This window comes from Coloeus monedula (assembly GCF_965178545.1).
Source record: "Coloeus monedula genome assembly, chromosome: 5".
In the NCBI taxonomy this organism is placed as follows: Eukaryota; Metazoa; Chordata; class Aves; order Passeriformes; family Corvidae; genus Coloeus; species Coloeus monedula.
Genome location: NC_138785.1, coordinates 22,286,297 through 22,306,594, shown reverse-complemented (window position 1 = coordinate 22,306,594; position 20,298 = coordinate 22,286,297). Strand labels below are relative to the sequence as shown.

The 20,298-nt window shown below is 40.9% G+C and overlaps 1 protein-coding gene across 2 annotated transcripts in view; it reads right to left on the bottom strand.

Moving 5' to 3' along the window:
* GRID2 (glutamate ionotropic receptor delta type subunit 2) overlaps nt 1-20,298 on the bottom strand; it is a gene marked incomplete at both ends in the record, with an annotated part of 694,960 nt that overhangs the window by 82,293 nt on the left and 592,369 nt on the right. For both annotated transcript variants that reach the window (XM_082281726.1, XM_082281727.1), the window contains one exon: nt 11,049-11,244. In XM_082281726.1, coding sequence (XP_082137852.1) covers nt 11,049-11,244 — 196 coding nt within the window. The remainder of the gene's footprint in view (nt 1-11,048; nt 11,245-20,298) is intronic.

Genomic DNA, 20,298 nt, shown 5'->3' with positions numbered 1-20,298 from the left:
TTCTTTCTTAGGACAACGAGAATGCAAAATGAGGTAGCAATTTTTGACAGAACTTTTCCATTGATGCTTTTTAAAAAGGGTTCTGGAACTAGATTTGGGCACAAAAGAAAATTTGTTGTTGCTGAACTACACAAATTCAAATCTTTTGTCATCCTCCCATAGGAAAATGTCTGCAAGAAGTGACCTGAAGAAGTAAAAGAATTACTTAGAGTAGGACATTTTGCTCATCTCAAGTTTTGCTTCCTTACAGGTTGCACAAACACGACCCATATCTGATGTGACCAGACTAGGAAAACATATGCCTGGGAGTTTGTAACTTCCATCAGGAGTCCCTCTTGTTTAATAAAGAGCAATGAATGTGCTACTCAAAAATCCAAAGAATGGAAAATCCCTCCACAAGCCGCTGGCACAGGAGGAGGTTCACTGCTCTGCAGGCACCTCAGCACAGTTTGCTCATCTCTCATCATACAGTTTTTGGTCATTTAAAGCTGTTGGTCACAACCTTTTTTTCCAAAGCAATGCCACAGACTGAACAGTCTGAGAAGGTAGTGGATCAATTTTTACCAACAGCATTAGAGGGAGATTCATGGGTTGGAAAAATTCCAAACATTTATTATCTAGCAGAAGTTTCCTTGCATTGCTTTTTCATTATATATATCCAGCATGTCTTCACTGTAAGATGCCACACCAGGACCAACATCACTCTAGCAGCAGGACCCAAATAAAAACTGAGACCTTACAAAACTGACCCCTCAGTATCTCCCAAACCCTTCCTGCATCTCCCAAACCATTCCTGACCTCTGCAGCCAATAAACTTTGGTTTTAATTGAGAGAACAACATGCAGCAGAATTTCACTTTGCTACAAATAGATCTGTAAAGACATTTCCAGTCTTGTACTCTTTAATAAATCCCGTGTGTTACTCAGGAGATGGTTTGTAACAGCACCCAGGAGAGCTGTTTCTCTTTCAGACCTCTCCCCTGCTAATGCATAATAAATGCATTCATCACCTACTAAATACTCACAACCCTTTTTATAGAATATGACAACAGCATTGCTCTGTTAGATGTAAATATGCACAAACTAAGCTACTCATTTGTAGGGGTGGGTTCAGCATCCTTTTCTGTTTATACCATCCTTTCTAAAAGGTGTCTCCCTAACACTGAGTGTGACCAGCTCTGAAAAATTAGGCAACAAATAATACTAGCAAAAAAAAATTCCTGTGAGCATTATCCCGACATGCTCATACTCAGCTTTTACAACCACTGACTGAAAATGCATGCTTTTTCTTAAATTAGTTCCTAATTGTCAGTTTTCTTACTCCCTGATACCTTCCAAAATTTTTGATCCTGTAAAAATCCCAGCTTCAGGACAGAACTTGGAATTTCTACAATTAATCACCTGCCAGTGCAAATGAAAGCAGCATTCATACTGCTTAGTTATGCATAAATTTAAAGTCTCCCATATATAATGCTTGAGATGATACTATTCAGATGTGATAGAGGCATGGAAACAAATGTGGATACATACTGGTCTGGCAGCAATTCCCAAAGTGCTCAGGACCAGAAAAAGGCACCAGAAGATACAAAGTCCTCACACACGAAGCCACAAGCAGTTACTCCACGTGTGGTGGTCGAGGTACCCTCACCATCAGAGTGCAGTGTTCCCACCTTCCCTACCTATCAGACACATCCAAAGTTCTCCAGAAATAACAAAAAACCCCAACCAACCAACAACAAAACAAAAAAGGAAACTCCTATTTGTTATCTCAACAGCTACAGACTGGGGGCTATTAACACAAAATTAGTGCTACAGTTTGCATGTACATAAGGATTATTTTAGACCAAATGGCTGGCAGTGCACCCTGGGCCTGATAGTGGCAGCTGCCCCTACACTCCTACAGAGCTGGTCTTCTGCCATCAGGACAGGGATGCACTACAGACATTTTGCTCATAAGTCCATCTTAATTAGTCCAGTTCTACATAAGAAAAAAATCAAGTGAAATCTCCACTCTCAAAGAAATCAGTTTTCCCCTCTGGACTGTTCTGGCCTGTAAAAATAGGGCTCCAGGGTTAGACACAGGCCAAGGTGTGAAGTACTGAGCTTTGCATTTGGCCATCAGGATGAAGGATGGGGACCACACCCCCATCCCATGTTCACTCCTCAAAGGGCTGCCATCTATCCTTTCTCCAGCTGAAAAGTCTGGACTCAGCTCTCTGCAAAATGCAGTTCTACAGGACTGAAGCAAAATTAGTTCCTCAGGGTATATTTTGCTGTGTCTTATTTTTATTTCCATTTCTAGTCATGGAATACGATCTTAGTTTGGTAGGTACTGTACAAAATAAGCCACCAAGAAAAATAGGATGCCATCTTAGGCACTCCTGACCACTCTCTAGAGAAGAAAATTGCCTGTCTACAATAGCTAGGAAAGAAACTTGGGCACCTAAATTAGACACCTCAAGTTACACATGATGGGGGTATACTTATAGCCATTGACAGATCAAGGTGAAGCAAGGTTTTAAGAAAGAATTATCTTTGAACAGAAGATGGGATATATCTGTGGGAAGAGCCCTAAATAACCAAGTTTTCAGGCAAACAAGCATCTAAAAACAAGCAGAAAACTTCAAGATTAGAAACTACCTCTGAAATTAATGCAATGATGTTGTTGTTAATCAATGAGAAAATTCAAAAGAAATATGTAGCTGTCACCACTGAATCTGGAGAAAATGAGGAATAACATGGAGAAATTGCTCAATAAAATCTTATTTCCCCCCTCTTTTTTTATATTATGTCAGACTGTTATGAACTTTTGGTTCCCATGCTCATCTTTTGAAGTTAGGCTGTAGCTCTCCTCTGAGGATGAAGGCTGAAAGGTCAGGCACAGAGAGTTTGTTTTTTGAGAGATACTATTCATCTGATAATGGTGGTGTTCATTAATTTAGTTCATTCTGGGGGTACAGTAGTTCTTTGGTTTCCCCCACATCCCATCTATGCCAGTATTTAGATGATTACAGTGTGCATTCCTCTCTCCCCTCTGATTTGACAGCTATAAAATAAACCAAAGGGAGGGAAAGAGCATAAAGAAGCAACAAAACAGAGCTCCTCAGCTGATGGGTACTGATCATAGCACACCAGGGACCTGGTTGTCAATGTTTTTGTTACTGTAATAACAAAGGGGAGTGCTCAGGAGTTTGAAGGAAAGACATGACTACTGTCTTGAAGGAAAACATACCTTACAGAAGGGTCCTTAGAGAAAGCATAAAGATGCCTGCTTGAAAAAGGAGTTGAACTGGAACCTCACACAAACGATTTCCAATTCAGAAATGAGAACGCTACAGGGAGAGTCAGAATTCACCATGAAAGGCCTTGAAAGTCAAGGCAATTTTATTTATTTATTTATTTATTACCCAGGAGCATTTTCAATGGAACTAAATGGAAAAAAAATTCTTTATAGGGGCCCCAGAAAAGAACACAGGAAACTACTGAAGTGACAGGCTGGAGGTCGTATGGACAAAACATAGACATGTCATGGAAAGTAAATTGGCAAGACTTAAATAGACACACTAGCAACAGAAAGCCACAGGAAAGAAAATTTAAAATGATGAAGTCAGCTTCTGTAGGCTGAAGGTTGAGCTAAGTGGTCAGACATGAACAGACAGCAGAGGAAAACCACACAAATTTTATTTCACATGAAAGAAGCTCAGCTCAGTTTAAGAGAAGTAAAACTTCAAGTTGTCTTCGTGGAGCCAATTTGTTTGGACTTAAGGGACAGGGATAAGCTATAGATACAAAAGAATATGGTTTTGGATGTAGGATGACCCACAAACATTTCAGAACAGGAATGTCTCCACCAACCAATAAGAAGGAGATGCAAGCTCCCCTAGGTGCCATAGGCTTTTGGAAGATGCATATTCCTGAGTACAGCCAGATTGTGAGTCCTCTTTATTTGGTAACGCACAAGAAGAACGATTTCCACTGGGGCCCTGAACAGCAGCAGGCTTTTGCCCAGATCAAGCAGGAAATTGCTCACGCCATAGCCCTTGGCCCAGTCAGGACAGGACCAGAGGTGAAGAACGTGCTCTACTCTGCAGCCGGGAACAATGGTCTGTCCTGGAGCCTCTGGCAGAAGGTGCCTGGTGAGACTCGGGGCCGACCACTGGGATTCTGGAGCCGAAGCTACAGAGGGTCTGAAGCCAACTACACTCCCACAGAGAAGGAAATCCTGGCAGCTTATGAAGGAGTCCAGGCTGCCTCAGAGGTAATTGGCACTGAGGCACAACTCCTCCTGGCACCCCGACTACCGGTGCTGGGGTGGATGTTCAAAGCAGAGGTTCCCTCTACCCACCATGCCACCAATGCCACATGGAGCAAGTGGATTGCTCTCATCACACAGTGCGCCTGTATTGGAAAACGGAATCGCCCTGGGATTTTGGAAATCACAAATTGGCCTGAAGGTGAAAACTTTGGTCTCGCTGATGAAGAAGAACAAGAACAAGTGACACGTGCTGAAGAAGCTCCACCGTACAACCAACTGCCATCAGAAGACACACGCTACGCTCTTTTCACCGACGGTTCTTGTCGCATCGTAGGGATGAAACGGAAGTGGAAAGCAGCCATATGGAGCCCCACACGACGGGTTGCAGAAGCTACTGAAGGAGAAGGTGGATCAAGCCAACTCGCTGAACTCAAAGCTGTTCAACTAGCCCTGGACATTGCTGAAAGGGAGAAGTGGCCAAAGCTCTACCTCTACACTGATTCATGGATGGTAGCCAATGCTCCGTGGGGATGGCTGGAAAAGTGGGAAAAAGCTAATTGGCAGTGTAGGGGAAAACCAATCTGGGCAGCTGAAGAGTGGAAAAACATCACTGCCCGAGTAAGAAAGCTGGTTGTGAGAGTCCGCCATGTAGATGCCCATGTCCCCAAGAGTAGGGCTAATGAAGATGAGGAGGACCCTTTGCTCCCAGGGAAGGACAAGGGCCTCTGTTCTTAGAGATGAAATGCTCCCAGAGATGGGTGAAGAGAACTTTTGTTCCTGAACGGCTCAACCTTAAAATCGTAACCCAGTAATTCAAGAGTGGACCCTCGAAAGCAGTTGTGGGAAAAGCTGCAAGTCAGGGAAGGGACTCACATGCGAGCAGAGAGCCAACCTGGGCGGCTGTCTTGTTGTGATAATGTTTTCATAGCATGGGCAAGAGAGACTCCTCTTCCTAAATGGACTGAACAAGGTTATTATGGAAGTGGTAAACAGACTGAACATCTCAAGGGTTGTCTTTTTACATTGTCAGTGGGAGAGGGGAGGAAGGTGGGGGAGGAGGAGTGTTCTGAAGGTGTGGTATAATTTTTTTTTTTTTCCCCTCTTTCTTCTTTTAGGTCTGTTAATAAACCTCTTTATATTCTTTCAAGTTTTGTGCCTGCTTTGCTTTTCTCCTAATTCTTATCTCACAGAAGGTAAACACTAATGAGTATTTTGGACCAAACCACTACACTAAATTGGTGTTTCTGCCCAGTTACAAACTGAGCCCGCTACAGTCTGGAAAGTTCTCCAAAAGAACTGAGAGATAAGAGAGAGAGCAAGCAAAGACAGCCATGGAAGGTAAAATGACACAGCACCACAGCAGGACAGCAGTCAGTGACATCTGAAGTTGTTGAAGTGACTGTCGGGCATACGCAGAGTGACCTTTGAACAGGAGTCAGGAGCAACCTGGGTGCCATTTCAGGGAGAGGAAAAAGGGTAAGGTACATTCAGTAGCATGTAAGATGAAACAGGAGAAGATGAACTCAGATAAACCTTTCAGAAAAATTTGGAGACAAAGGGAGTACAGCAATAGTTGGCTTGCTTAGTTGCTGGATGAACACATGTCCATGTAGATCCACTTCTTGATATGTAGGCTAATTCAAATTCTGACTTATTCATTTGAATAAAGCCCAACTCTGCAGAAAATAAGTTTTACAGGTGTTCTACTCAAGATAAAACCTGTGAAAACTCTCTCGAAAGTCAGTTAGATCAAACTTTATTATATACTCAGAAGTGTTGGTGAGGGAGAGAAAGTCTTTTATTAGACATAGCCTGAATTCTGAGAAAATGTGGTAGTAAGAAAAGTCTTGCATTTAATTTTTAAAGCTATGCACAAAATCTGCTTCATGCTCTGTTAACTGTCACAGACCAGTTATTGTACTTCCCAAACACACTGCTCCTAAGCTAACCAAGGTAACTATTAGCTGTTTGATAATGCCTGAAAGTAACGCCACACTGTGTTTGTAGTGCTTTCTGGTCAGGATTCTAATTTTTGTCACTGCTGTAAGTTTTTTAAAGCCCCAGATATGGCAGTAAAGATACACAGGATTATGGGAAAAAAAAATAGCCAGACCACCCATGATAATAAAAAAGTAAGGGCAGTGGGTGTCTTTGGTACTCCAAGGCACCTGCCAGCTCTAAATCACGGACTGTACAGGAGACAGTAATTGCAAAATAGAGAGCCTGCACCTTCAGCTCTGGGACTGAACACATCAAGCTCTTAAGGGTACTTGTTAACCTTATCACTTGTAGAGCAGACACAGAACATCTCACCTGCCCAAGAAGCATCAGCTCCAGAGGCAGAGGGGAACCAGGGAACCGGTGTTTGGGTTGATAATTAGCCTGCTAACCAACAGTTGCATAGCGTAGCTGATCCCCTGGGCGTGAACTGAAGTAGGCTGGAGAGCTGTTCCAGCATTGTTACATGCTCTCACCTCTTCTGCTGCCTATCCCTTTCTTAGCCACTGCCAAACTGCTGAGTCATGGTGCACACCCAGTATTCCAAAAGTCTGTCTTGGTTCTCTTTTGTTTTCAGTGTCTTTTCATTGGGCTACTCCAAGGCCAGAAATGTTCACAGGAAAGAGGTGGGGACTTCCATACATTAACTAGATGTTTTGCGGTGCTGTCAGTGAATCTGTCACAAGAACAGCAATTCCAATGGCAAATTTTTAAGTATATCAGGATAATTAATGAATTCAGGAGGGGGTTTGGCCCACCAAGGTAAATATTCATGATGTTGCTACTGCTGTAGACAAATTAAGAATATCCATGGTCAGTTACTGACAATTTGTTCTAGCACAGAATTGCAAATTGTTATTACCCCTTTCTTCCCCATACAAGTAACCTTAGCAGAGCTTTGTTATGGTCTATTCATAAATATTTTTACTATTACAGTATTTTCAGGAGGGTAAGACTGCCATCCACAGTGTCCAGGGAAAACAAATGGGCTGAGCAGTTGCTAGCATGCTTCCACTGGCATTGCAATTAGGATCACAAGGAAATCCACATCTCAAGACCAAATTCCTTTTGACACTGTGTGCAAGCTGAAAAGGAAGTACTAGGAGCCTACAAGGAGTTTCTCTTAATGCACCATCCAGAAGCATTGCTTCACCTGACAATAATTCACAAGTTTTCTAGCAGCTAAATATTTTGCAGATAGAGTTAAATAGACAGAAGAGGTTTCAAACACATTCAGATTCCACCTGGGAAAGGAATTTTCCACTCTGTACTACTGAGAGAAATGAAGACGCTGTAGGCTATGGTATCGTGTTCAGAGGAACAAGGTGGGTAGAATAGGGCATTAGGCACTATTATACTCCAGGGAAGAAAGAGCAGACAGGGGCACAATGGAAGAGCTCCATTATATTTTAAATGGGAATAGTTCCAAGGATAGGAAAGCCTGTGGTGCTTGTAAAGGATTAAGCAGGGTAATGTGCTTTTTAAGAAGACATAAAGAGGTATGTAATGTGATATGTTTAAGCCTAAATGATTTTTCTTGGAGTCCTCAATGAATGTTTAAGCAGGCATGACTTGGGCCTCTGTAAATCCTCTCTGAATAAATAACTTCCACAAAAATAGACATTCCTATGACAGAATGAGATGCATATTTCATAACCTATGCAAAAAAAAGGAAAATCAATTTGAGATACGTGAAACACTTAGGAATAATAAAGAAAAAGGGAAGATAAAAGTGAATATTCTCCAGAATTATCCAGGCTTATATAAAAATACAGCTATCTCCCCACCCATGTTGATTTCACAGAGCAGGAAGACAAACAACTGAGTGCTTCCCTACCTTAAATTCAGACTTTCGACAGCCTTTTGCTGCCTTTTGAGAGAAGAAGAGACAATAAGTGGAAGAAAATATCTAAAGTGCCTATGCTTTTCAGGCTGTCTCCTGTTTGAGGTATTTAAAACTTCTCTCTCTTCAGGGTAAATCTATCCAGCTGCTCTCTAGCTGGACCTGTGGTATTTATAGCTGTTCATTATGGATGGAACAGGAGCACACATGGTGATATGTATGCACCTGATTTATGAGAGGAACAGGACCAATAAATATCAAAACCTGAAAACTTACAATGGCATGATCTCCCCATCCTATTTCTCTTGCCTGCCCTGCCCTCCTGCCAGGCAAAGGAGGTCAAAGCAGTAGAATGCCTGATGCAAAGAGGGACTGTGCAATCATTGTCATTTGGCTGTATTGTGTTTGCACTCATACAGGTGCCATTCCCCACGAAGCCACTGGTACAGCAAGCAGGCAGTCCTGCTGAGTGAAGGAGGTCATGCTCTGGGTGAACCAGTGGTGGGTCCCTCTCCCCTTCCTCCTGTTTATATATACATTAGCATTAGACTGCTACTTTCCTCACAATAAAATGGTGCCACCTCCACTGGAGCCGTCAGAATAAAAGCAAGACAAAACTAAAGAACTTCTAGGATTTTACAGGAATATTTGGGGAAGTGTCTTCTGTGAAGTTCCTTGCAAACCCCATTTAACCTCTGAGGTGGTGCAGCGAGGGGTGTTGTTAAAGATGCGAGTGTTCACTTCATCCCTGCACACCTCTCTCCCATGGTGGTCCATCCTATCTCACTCCCTTCATGGTCACTACTCAGCTGAGTGGAAATCCCCTTCCCTGTACCTGTTTGGAGGCACTCATTAAGTCTCTGCTGTCTCACTTGGCACTCCAGGAAGGTTTGCTGAGGTGATGGCCAGTCACGCTTTGGTGCTGATGGATGGGGGAAACAAAATGAGGCACAGAGAAAGACCTGCTGGTTTAGCTTGCCCGGGGTTATAACTGGGTTAATAGCTCTGATGTAGCCAGTTAAATTCATTAAAGACCCTGAAGAGCATTATGAAACATATAAATAGGCCAAGGGGACCCATGAATTCTTTCTGAAATGTTGTCATTTTATGAAGTGTGTTACAGAGATTATAATCTCTGCCTTTTATCAAATACCTTTAAAAACACTGGTTTTCCTTGCCTAAGATTAGCTTTCTTAATCCAGCTTTCTTCCTGAGCAGGCCAACTACAACTTTCCAAAAACTTCTGTGTGAACAGCAGCTGGCAAATAATCATTTTCTGTGTCATTTCTTCCTGTAAACTGAAGAAAGGGGAGAAACTGTGCACCCACAGGTAGATGTGTATGTTCATTAGAATCAGGCCTAAGACCTCAGATTTTTTAAAACTGGAGGGTGGGGGCTTACTCACTTGACACGACTTAGTTTTTTTTGACATCGTGATTTGCTTATTCCTGGGAAGCAGAAGCATGAGAAATTAGGAACTTGGATGTTTCTGGTTTTGTAGGTTTTGCCATGTTTCCAGGAATGAGAAATCAATGACTGCAGTCTGGAATTACCTGCCAGCAGGATACACCACTTGTTTGTTTTTTTTCATCTAAAAGCTGTTAGTCAGCACAGCTGTGTTTGATGTACTCTGGGTTTTGATCCTTCCAAAACTCTTTTTATAACTTGGGAAGGGAAGCCAGAAGGAGGGAAGGTTTTTGGTTTTGTTTGGTTTTTTTTTTATACATACAAAAAGCAAACCCCAGCTTTATCAGTCACTTACAAACTGAGCTAAAATATGTTTTCTCAAAAAAAGCAATTTCCTCTAGCCAATAAATCTTCAGGCCCTTTTTTCTTGCTCTTTCAGCTTATGACTTTATCTAAAAGGGTTTCAAAAGTGCATTCCCCAGGGCCTCTCTTGCCTCTTTTATGCTGTTTAGTCCTTCAGAGGAGAAAATATGATCTTGGTTATCCAGAGGTTGGATTGGTGATTTTTAAAACTCAAAATAATCTTTGTTATTTTGTAGTTCTATTATTATCAAGAGCTCACCAGTGATTTCATCATTCTTAACATACTCTTTTCTCTTGTTGCTATCTAGAGTGAGAACACCAGAAATTACACGTTTTCCTGGCCAATGGATTTTGGTGGAGACAAAATTGGAGTTCATCTGGATTTTTACAAGTCTCTAAATCGAGATTGTGACAAAGTGAACACACAGTTCATGGATATTTTCTCTAAGAAATCTTCACCCTTTGAAGTTTAAAATAAAGTCAGCAAAATATGATACTTCTTTGATTCGGTTTGGAAGTCTGAATATAAAGATACAATGGTAGGGGAAAAGCTTGTTTACAGTCACTCATTAACCTGTATTGACTCTTATACTGAATCCTTTCATGGACTGGTGTTTCTATAAAAGCTGTAGCTGTCAGCCACAATTTGGGAGGGAACTATTCCATTCACAAATGTCCCTACAAAGAGCTCTCAAAGTATTTTTCCATTGCTAAACCTACTACAGAAAGCAGTTGTGAGACTCTTCTTTAAAGTCAAATCATTCATTCCTGCCTTCCTCTCTCAAAACAAACATGACCCAAAGCTACAACAGAAAGCCAGGATTTTCAGTGTCAGGAGACTACACAAATAAGATAATCAATGTCTTGTATTCTGGGGTTCTAAGTCCAGTGATCCTATTCCCATTTTGCACCCTTACAAACACACTCATCTCCTGTAAATACACCTGTAAATACTTTTTGGGGCAAACGGTCTAGGTACTCACATATCAAAATGCAATTCAATGCCACAAACCTGAGAAGTCCCAATCCTCTGTGCCAGTGTGATGGGCTTTTGGAAATTGGTTCCAGGCATGATCATTGCAAGGGTAGAAATGCATCCCTTGTAGCTAAAAGCAACGACTAAGCAAACATGGTGTTACACAGAGCATGTCCAATGGGAAGCATAAAGGAGGCGTGCCAGTACCTTCTGAATGCCTGCAGTGGACTCCAGGACGTTGTTCTCCGAGCCGTTGCTCCTGTTGATCATGCGCCACATCTGGGAATATATGCTGTCCCTCTCGAAGGGATTCATGCCTTTCACTCGCACGTGCTCGTACACCGCGGAGTCCAGGACGGTGCCATAAGGAATATCCGTCTGCCTCGAGAGATCCTGGAGAGACCTTAATTGTTGGGGGAGAAAGAGACACAGGAGACTTTAATCCACATTTTCAAGAGGAAGGAACTGCAGGCAAACAAAGGGCAACTCAGAGGAAGACAGCTCTCAAGACACTCTTCTGTGGTTTTTTTTGTTTTTTTTTTAAGATAAAGCAAGGCTGAAAATTTGTTTTTATGGTTTAAGACACAAAGAGGAATATGAAGGGAAAGGAATGGGTAGAAAAAGTGAAAATGGATGAAAAAAGAGCAGAAGGAGTAAGAGGATCCTGGGAAATGCCAAGCTCATTTGAGCAAGGGCAAGGGAGAGGCAGGGAGCATTGGAGTCCTACAGAGGTTGGGTACCTGCCTATGGTGCAAACACACACCCTGCTGTGGGGAGCTGGTGTCAGCACCAGGACTCATGAAATCCAGCCCAGAGCATCTGGGCTGAGCACCTCTGTGTGCTCCTGGGTTACACTGTGAAGGGCAGCTTGGTGGGGGTGTTCCTGCACTGAACTGTGCATCCATCACATATGTCACATGCTGTATTATTTTCAGCAATAAGAAGATTTCTTTAATGATCTTGTACTTTAATGAACTGTTTTTTCATCACATTTTCATGTTATCATGGTTCATGTTATTTAGTCTAATAAATTTGTTCTGCTTACATGTTGTCTAGTCTTACCCTTCTCTATAAACCAGAAAAATAAACCATTTTAGAAGTTTCTAAAGTATCCCAAACGTGGTTTGATCAACCTGCTTTGGACTTAAAAATTGTATATAAAAATCCTTTAAAGTTTCCTTACCTCTTGGCCTGTATTTTCCTTTCCTGTAGAATTGCTCTCCTGTACCTTTGATTCTTTAATGGCACTCATTAAAATTTCAAAGTGACTACTGCAATATGTCTACTGCTTAAAACCCATTACAGCTTTCCCAGCCAAATTAACTGTGTATAAACTGCACAAATCTAGTGGATGACACATAAGGACAATCAAGGAGCTCAGTGCTGTCTTAAAGAAGGCAATAGCAAATTGTAAAAGCGTATTGCAGACACAGAAAATGCAAACAGCAATGTAGGAAACTCATCAAATTCCAAGCTGTATTTCTGAAAAATGTAAATATGAAGGCTAGTGAAAATGGCCCTATGGGGCGGGGGGTGGTAAAAATGGAATTCTTATGTGTTGTAAGGATGGCACTGAAGAAAACAGTAATCACATTTCACAGGATGTGTAGGCCATGAACAAAACAGAAAGCAGGAAAAGAAGAAATCAATAGAGATCAATGGCAAGGGTTTAGATGTTAGCTAAGTATAAAAGAAATCCTTTGAAATTTAGACATAGGGGCTTAGAAAAACATTGACCAAGAGCTAAATTCTAGTTAGATAACATATAGTAATTACAAGGAAGGGATGAATGTAATTGTGAGGTGTAAATAACTAATGGTATTGAAATCCCTCAAATCATCTCACTTTCTCCAACAAGATCTCATTCCTTTTAAACAGTCTAGGTACTGGAAACCTGCAAAGAATCTGTACATATATGGGGTCATCAAAGGTGAGATGCTATATGTAACATTTCATGAAGCCAAGTGTACTTGTCTTCTACTAGAGGACCAAGACATGCCCTATTCTATGAGGAAAAATATGAGACTCTGGTAGACTAAAGCATCAGGACAATAAGTACCGTGGTTAGATGGCAACTGAAAAGTAAAAAAAAATTATCGAGTTCAGATAAACACCTGTGAGTTCTGAAAGACTAAATGTAGAATGGCTGAGCTGTAAGCAAAAATGTGAACCCTCATTGCAGCCAGTGAGCAAAAGGGAAGCAGTAAATATTTTAAAAAGAGGCAGTTGGGGGAATTAGTAAGCTACTTAGGTCATATGCTTAAGTTTAATAAACATACTGAAATAAGCATTGATGTAATTTTAAAGATCAGTCCTGAAGTCGACACAGCCACCAGGTAAGTTTCTCCAGGGAAAGCAGTTCAGTCATCTATTACACTTTGAAATTACTAAAGAAACCCTAAGAATTTCAAAAAGAACTTCATCTCACCAAACAATACACAGATGGTGGAAGTATGGACAACCATCGAAGGAGGAGTTTAGAAACATTTCCTAGCAACCCTGGGTAGCATCAGAAATACTCAGTTGGAGTGGATGCTCTTGAGGGATTTCAAAAGTAACAAGAACAGCTTTTGCAGAACTAAAAAGCTGAACAAGAAGAGTGTGACCCTGTGGATGGGGGCAGCACTCACAGCTAAAGCTGAGGTACTCAATGCCTGCATTGCCTCACTCTTCCGCACCAAGGTCTCCCAGGCCTTTGTGACTACAGGCAGGGTTCAAGAAGGCAAGGAACAACGAGCAGTAGGTGGTCAGGTAAATCTCAACCAGACAAGGCAGGGGATTGATTGGTGTCTCTAGATCCATAGAAGTCAGAGTGTGCTGAGAGAGCTGGCCCAAGTCCTTGCAAGGCCACCTGCTTTAATTTTTGCAGGGTGTGAAGGAGGCTAAAGGAGATCCCTTGCTACAGGAGAAAGAAAATGTCCAGACGATATTAAAAAAGTTTAAAAAGATGATTAATGCAATTACTGTTGGTCCAACCTCATGGAGTGAGTCCTCTCAGAGCACATTTCTAAGCACGTGAAGGAGAGGCAGCTGCCTGGCAGCACTCAACATTGACTCACCAAAGGTAAGTCAATGACCAATTTGGTTGCCTTCTACACTAAAATTACTTCATTTGTGGACAAGACTAGAGATATTGACATAATTTACCTTAACTTTAGCAAGGCAGCCTGCCTATTTGCGTCCCACAATATTCTTGTATCCAAATGAGGTCATTAGGTAAAGCTGTGTGGGAAACCAAATTTGATAAATTCCCAATTGGATTGTCATGCTCATAGGGTAGCTCACCTGCAGGCTGCTAACAGGTACTCCAGAGGTCTAACCTGGGACATGTCTTTACCAATAACTTGGAGGAGGTAAGCAAGCACCCTCCTGTAAAGTTTGCAGATGACATGACTTGGGGGGACCAACCACCTGCTCAAGGCCAGGCTGAAACTCAGATGGGCCTAGAAAGGCTGGAGGAGCAGGGCGTGAAATTCAGCAAGGACAAATACAAAACTCTATAGAGTTGAATAAAACTCTGCAACAACCAGACTGAGCACAGCTCTGCAGAAAGGCACCCCGGTAGGCAGCAGTGGGCCTTGCTGAGAGTTTCTCCTTATTTTGCCATTAGGCAAAGTGTTGTGCAAAGTGCTGACAGTCTGTCTATCTGTCATAAGCATCACTGATGAAAGGCACTAGATAAATACAGCATACTATATTGATCCATTCTGTTACTGCTGCTGCTGCCAGTACGCTCCTATAATCAACTGGCAGTGCTCAGCAGTGCAATGAGCTGTCACAGGATGCAGACTGCAATGTCCTGTAATTGTTATTTGTCATATTAGAAAAGTATGCAAAAAATATTTATCCAGTCTCCAATTTCTAGTGACAACACTTGGTAAAATTGCAATCATTACAAGACTCTGTGTGGCCATATAATTTCTAATATAACAAGCATCAAAGCATTTTTTGGATATATTCTTGCTAAGCAGTATGCAATTGACAGGTGTAGCTGCTGCCACAAATCAGTTAAAAACAGCACAAAAGAAAAAGAGCTCCTGCGTATATCTTGTGGCTATAAAAGCAACTTTGTTATTTTCAGAAGGGCAAACCAGCACAAGACATGAGCTATTAGTCTTGAAGTGTACTACAGTCAGGTATGGGAAGCAAACAGGCTGAGAAGCAAGTGTGCTATCACACTCAAAGGCACCACCAGCAGGGAAATAACAAGGAGAAGAATTATGTCAATGCCTTCAGGAAGGCATGTTGTAGTTGCCAAGTCTGGCATTAACTAGAGTCTGCAGTGCCTCACTGTTAGATGTGCTATCCTGTAACACAGGATGCCTCTCAGCTGCCCTACTTGCATCTTTTCACAGTTGCAGTTGAGGTTCCATGCTGAGAAAATGATGACAAGAGGACAAAAGCAAGACAAATGTAAGTGTAAACTCTATGGATGCACTCAATGCTGCTGTTGGCAGTCAACCCAAAGTTCTGGTTCACCTGACCATATGCTGAGCAGAAAGAAAGACTTTTGGGAGCCTTGGAGGTGTACATATGTATATTCTACTGCATAGACAAGCTGCAAATACAGTAAAGATCTATCACACATCAGTGACTCCCTCCCCTCACACAAACATGTAAAATGGGATCATAATATATATGACCTCCTTCAGAAGCTGTTTGTTTAATAACCCACAGCTCTGCAGACTATTGCTGAGACATTGAACCTAGAAGCTATGGTACAGCAAAACAAAGAGAAATGACAAACTTTGAGAGAACTACTAGAATTATTAAACCACTGAGGTTCCCTTACAGAGGAAAGAACTCTTATAACTGCTTTGCCTCCAGCCTGGTTTATAGGTTACATATTGTTCAGTGTACCTGTGCTCCTGGATTAAACAATTCCTTCTCTTTTCAGACAAATGCATTTAGTGGACATGTAAATCCTCAGCCTCACTCTGTCACCCAGTCTCAGCACACAGCTGCCACATCAGATCTCAAAACAAGGAAAAAGCCTCTGTCAAGCTAATTAATTCCTACAAGGGATCCTTTGATGCCCAAATTCTGATTCCATTACCCACACTGAAAATTTTTCGATAGTTCTCAGTTGAACTACCTGTAAAGCAAAGCACTCATTAGCATGAGTAAGCAAATGATATTCTCACATTTTAAAACTTTTTTCTCCTTGAATTTCTAATTTTGAAGCAATAAGGTAATGAATGATAAAATTTTCTTAAGAATTTAAAAAAGCAGATATAATTGAAAAAACTGTTAAAAAGTAAGATACCTTCAACTGAGTTTGTATACAGACAAATTCTGCTTCTAGGGAAGTGACCATGCAGCCAGGTCATAATTCAGCTTATTTTTTCTATCACTCATGCAGCACTGTGGGGAAAAATATTATGAGTGGCCTTTATGGTAAGTTTTTTTCCCATTGCAATTACTGGGATAATACCAATATTATCCCAGCATCAATATTACCCTAAATTAACTAGGCTAATAGGGCTATTCAGAGGAGGAATTGAGTCATTTGAGGAAGAATTATTAACAGATAGATGTATTTTTCAGCGTTTGTTGATTTTGTTTAGTATTCTACACCCTTAATCAGGCAGCAGTTGTCAGGTCACTTTCATTTTATGGCTTAGTGCAAATCAATTACTTTGCAATTTAAAAAATTACCTCTGCCTCCAGCTAGAAGAAAAACATAGTAGGATTTGGATATGTTTCTCCAAAGCATACCCTCTTCTATAAATTCAGATCCTAGTCTCAGGACTGGTAACACGTTCACATGTCGGCCAAAAATATTAAACAAGTACACAGAAAAACGCTGAAAACAAAAGGTCAGCTTCATAAATAAATAAGTAACCAAATTTCTTTTTAGGTGATAAAATACCACTGAGGTCAGAGACTTGGGCATCAACATAGCTTTGTAGACCTGGGTTATAGATCAATTCAGGCTGGCTGTGCTAGGCTTGAGTGATGCACAGAGCTGTTTGTAAGAACCAGTTACTGAATTTTCAGCAAAAAACAACTGATCTCATGGCCTACACTGAAGATTTTATTTATTACTAATACAGATAAAGCTTTCCAGCGCTTTTGAGGGTTTTTCAGTTCGTTTGTCCAGTTGGTTGGTTTTTTTCCCCTAGAACAGTAAGGATTAGTTCACAAGCAGATTTAGGGCTAAGGAACAGGGCACATTAAGCCAAGGGGTTTGACTGTTGTCAGGGTCAGCTGTGGCAGAAACCATGTTAAATAAAAGATTAATGGACATGCATTGGGCAATATCTAATTACTGAGTTCTAGGCAACCCCCTTGTAGAAATCCTGTAGTCAGATGCACTGAGCTGTATAAAGCCTTGGGGACACTTTAGCTTCAAATGAATCACGGTTTAGCAAAATGTGAAAAGAATGATTAAGGAAGGAAAGACCTGCTTTCCCTCTATGCCTCCATGTTTGGAGGCAGAGGTCTCACCTACCAAACAAGACACACTTGTTATAACATGGAGAACATAATGGGAACGTCTGATTTTACAGAAGACAAAAGAAGCACACTTCCCCCCACAATATGTACAAAGCTCTTAAGCTTCCACACTTTTAGAAGTGGATTAAACTTGAAACCACCTAACACCAGGCTTTCAGATGGCAAATCCTCTGACTTCTTCTCTGTTCACCCCACTTCCCCAACCTTCCTGCAAAATGTCAGTGCCCATGTGAAGGTGGTGACACCCTCCCCTATTTCAGAAAACCGTGCAGTAATTTGAGTAAAATCAATCTCTGCCAATGGACTCTAACTTGGTCCTAAAGGAATCATAAAACATAATAATGTCAACACTGGCTCAGTGATGAACTGCAGAGCATGAGCACCTATTAGAAATAGCTCAGGACCTCCAAATTTATTTGGCATTTACCAAGAAAAGTCACTCCTAATTACTATTAATTTGTGTTGCATTTGAGAAAGTGATCCAAAGACTTAAGACACATAGAAATTATGCTTTGCTGTCACAGTGTTTTGGCATTTGAAATGCTGACTGCCTCGATTTAAATGTCATCTGCAATGTGGGTCAAGTGTGAACAAAAGATGCATCCAGGAACTACTTTAGAACTTGAGTGCCTCTGCTCTTGATATTACATGTTGGCAGAAGGTGAAAAGCTGAGCCCCCAAAGGTATTAAGAGAAGCCATTTCTCTCGAAAAGCAGATTTAACACCCATTCTTTTTCTTCTAGTTTCTGAAAATTAATTTAAAAACCGTAAATATTTGATTCAAATTGAACGTTGCAGCAGAGCACAAATGCCATCAAGTGAGGTTATACTGCAAAGATCTACTTTGAGAGTCTACAGAGAAAGGCAACAGTTATCTCTCTAAGGGTCCTCCTTCGTGGATGGATTGATAAAATTTTGCATGCTTTGCTTCTCAAAGTAGAGTTCTGGATACCATGAGGCACTGAGTAGGAAGAGTGGCCCAGTCTTCACACCAGCTGAGGAAGGGAAGCTGCAAGGACTCTGAACACAAACTAGTTTCATACCCAAAAGCTGAAATGCAGTAACTACCAAATGTTTAATGGAAGTGAAACATGCTGTGGGCTGCATGTAATATGCATGTTATCTTTTGTAAAAGATATCACAAGGACCATACCTACAACTGTAATATCTGATGCTAGCTGGAAATCTGAAATGAAAAACTATTAACTACTTTTTATATCTGTGCAAACCCACTGACTTCAATTTCTTTCCTTTTTTTCTGGCTTGTCTAAAGCCGAGAAGCACTACTAGCAGAATCTGGATTTTTTTTTTTTTTTTTAATGCTTATACTCATTTCCATTCTGGCCTTGAAGGCTCCCCAAGGTACAATTTGAACTGTTAAAAAAAAAAAAAAAAGAAAAAGGAAAAAAGGAGCATCAGCTTTTTTTCTTTATTGCTTATTCATGTTTTCCACTTTGCAGTAATTCAGTATGGTAAAAAAACGTCCTCTCTTATGTGCTTGTTTAAGTTCCAATTTTGGCAGTTTTGTAAACTAAAGTTTTATACTCACACCATAGTTAGGATAACTTAATTCCCTCATGGGTACTAAACACATCTAATTACTCTATTTTTGAGCTGGAATTGCTGTTGAAAAATGTCTGTTCTTTCATTCCAGCAGCTTTCCAGCTGCAACATTTTCTACTGAATAAAACATTTTCAGTGACTTTGCGCATAAATAATACAGCACAAAGACCAATGTAGTCCCAACTGTACATAATAACCTCAAAATTCCACCGAGGCTTTTCTAGTGACATCATAATAAACTGCAAGAAAAAGCTGAAGATGTATTAAATTATAGTTTGGGTATATTTTATTCTTTTTTACACATCATAAGAAAACACAGATATTTGTCACAGTAATTTGATCATTTTTCTGGACTACTTCAAAACTAGAAGGGACATGATTTCAAAGCAGAACACAGAAGCCTATTTCAGTCTTGTAAGGACAAACTGTATGAGTGAATATATAATTATTATTTATTTTGCATGCATAAATTCCCATGTTGTTTCTTCACAGTCCTTAGTCAAATTTAAATATTTTTAAACTTAAAAAAAAAAATAAATCAACTTTCCTCAAAATATCAAGGTCAATGTTGACAAGCATTGATACAGGATATCATTTTACTCCCATATAAATTTTGAGGGGATTAAAATTGAGACTGCAGAGTCAAATGGTTGAGTTGTGTCTAAATACCCCAGCAGCATTGCATTATCTCAAAATCTGTTATTTAGAACACAAAAGAAAATGATAACTTGATTTAACTGGTAATACAACTGTATCAAGGGAATAATTTGCTCATGTGACTTTAGTTCATTTTATATATCTCTGTCTTAGAGTATGTAGCCCTCTAATAGATGAAAGTGGTAAGGTTGTTACCTCAGAAAGGAAGGATAACAGCTGTAAAAAATTCCCAGTTGAATTGGGATGAATAAGGACTGGTAAAGCCTGGGCAATGTGGGCTGTGGAACACCAACTTCTCCCTCCACCTCCATCACCCGAGTCATAACCATGCACTCAAAGTCAGGTTCTGCTTCCGCTCTTGGGTCCGACTTGGGCTTCAGTTGCAAATGAAATTTGTCTGCTATTACAGATGTTTATTTGCCTGCTATTGCAGATGTTTACCAGCACATGTGAAAGCCAGGCCTGCTTTTAGCACATAGAAAATCCTCACCTAGAGGAGAAGTGCCTTTGTGTGAGCAGTGACTGCTGGCACACAGTGGTGCTTGATCCTGACCTGCGAACACATAGGAGGCCAAGGCTCCCCCTGCTCAGTCTGTGATAGTGGCTCACTGTCTCAAAGGGAATTTCAGGGAGATTTTGAAAGCAGCTGAACTAGAGGCAGAAAGACCTTAGGTGATGATACACACAAGTCAGGGACTTGAATCAATGACTGGACTGGGAAAATGGAATTTTCCCTAAGGTCATTGTTGAGCCTGACTTGAAGGTCAGGTTCATACCT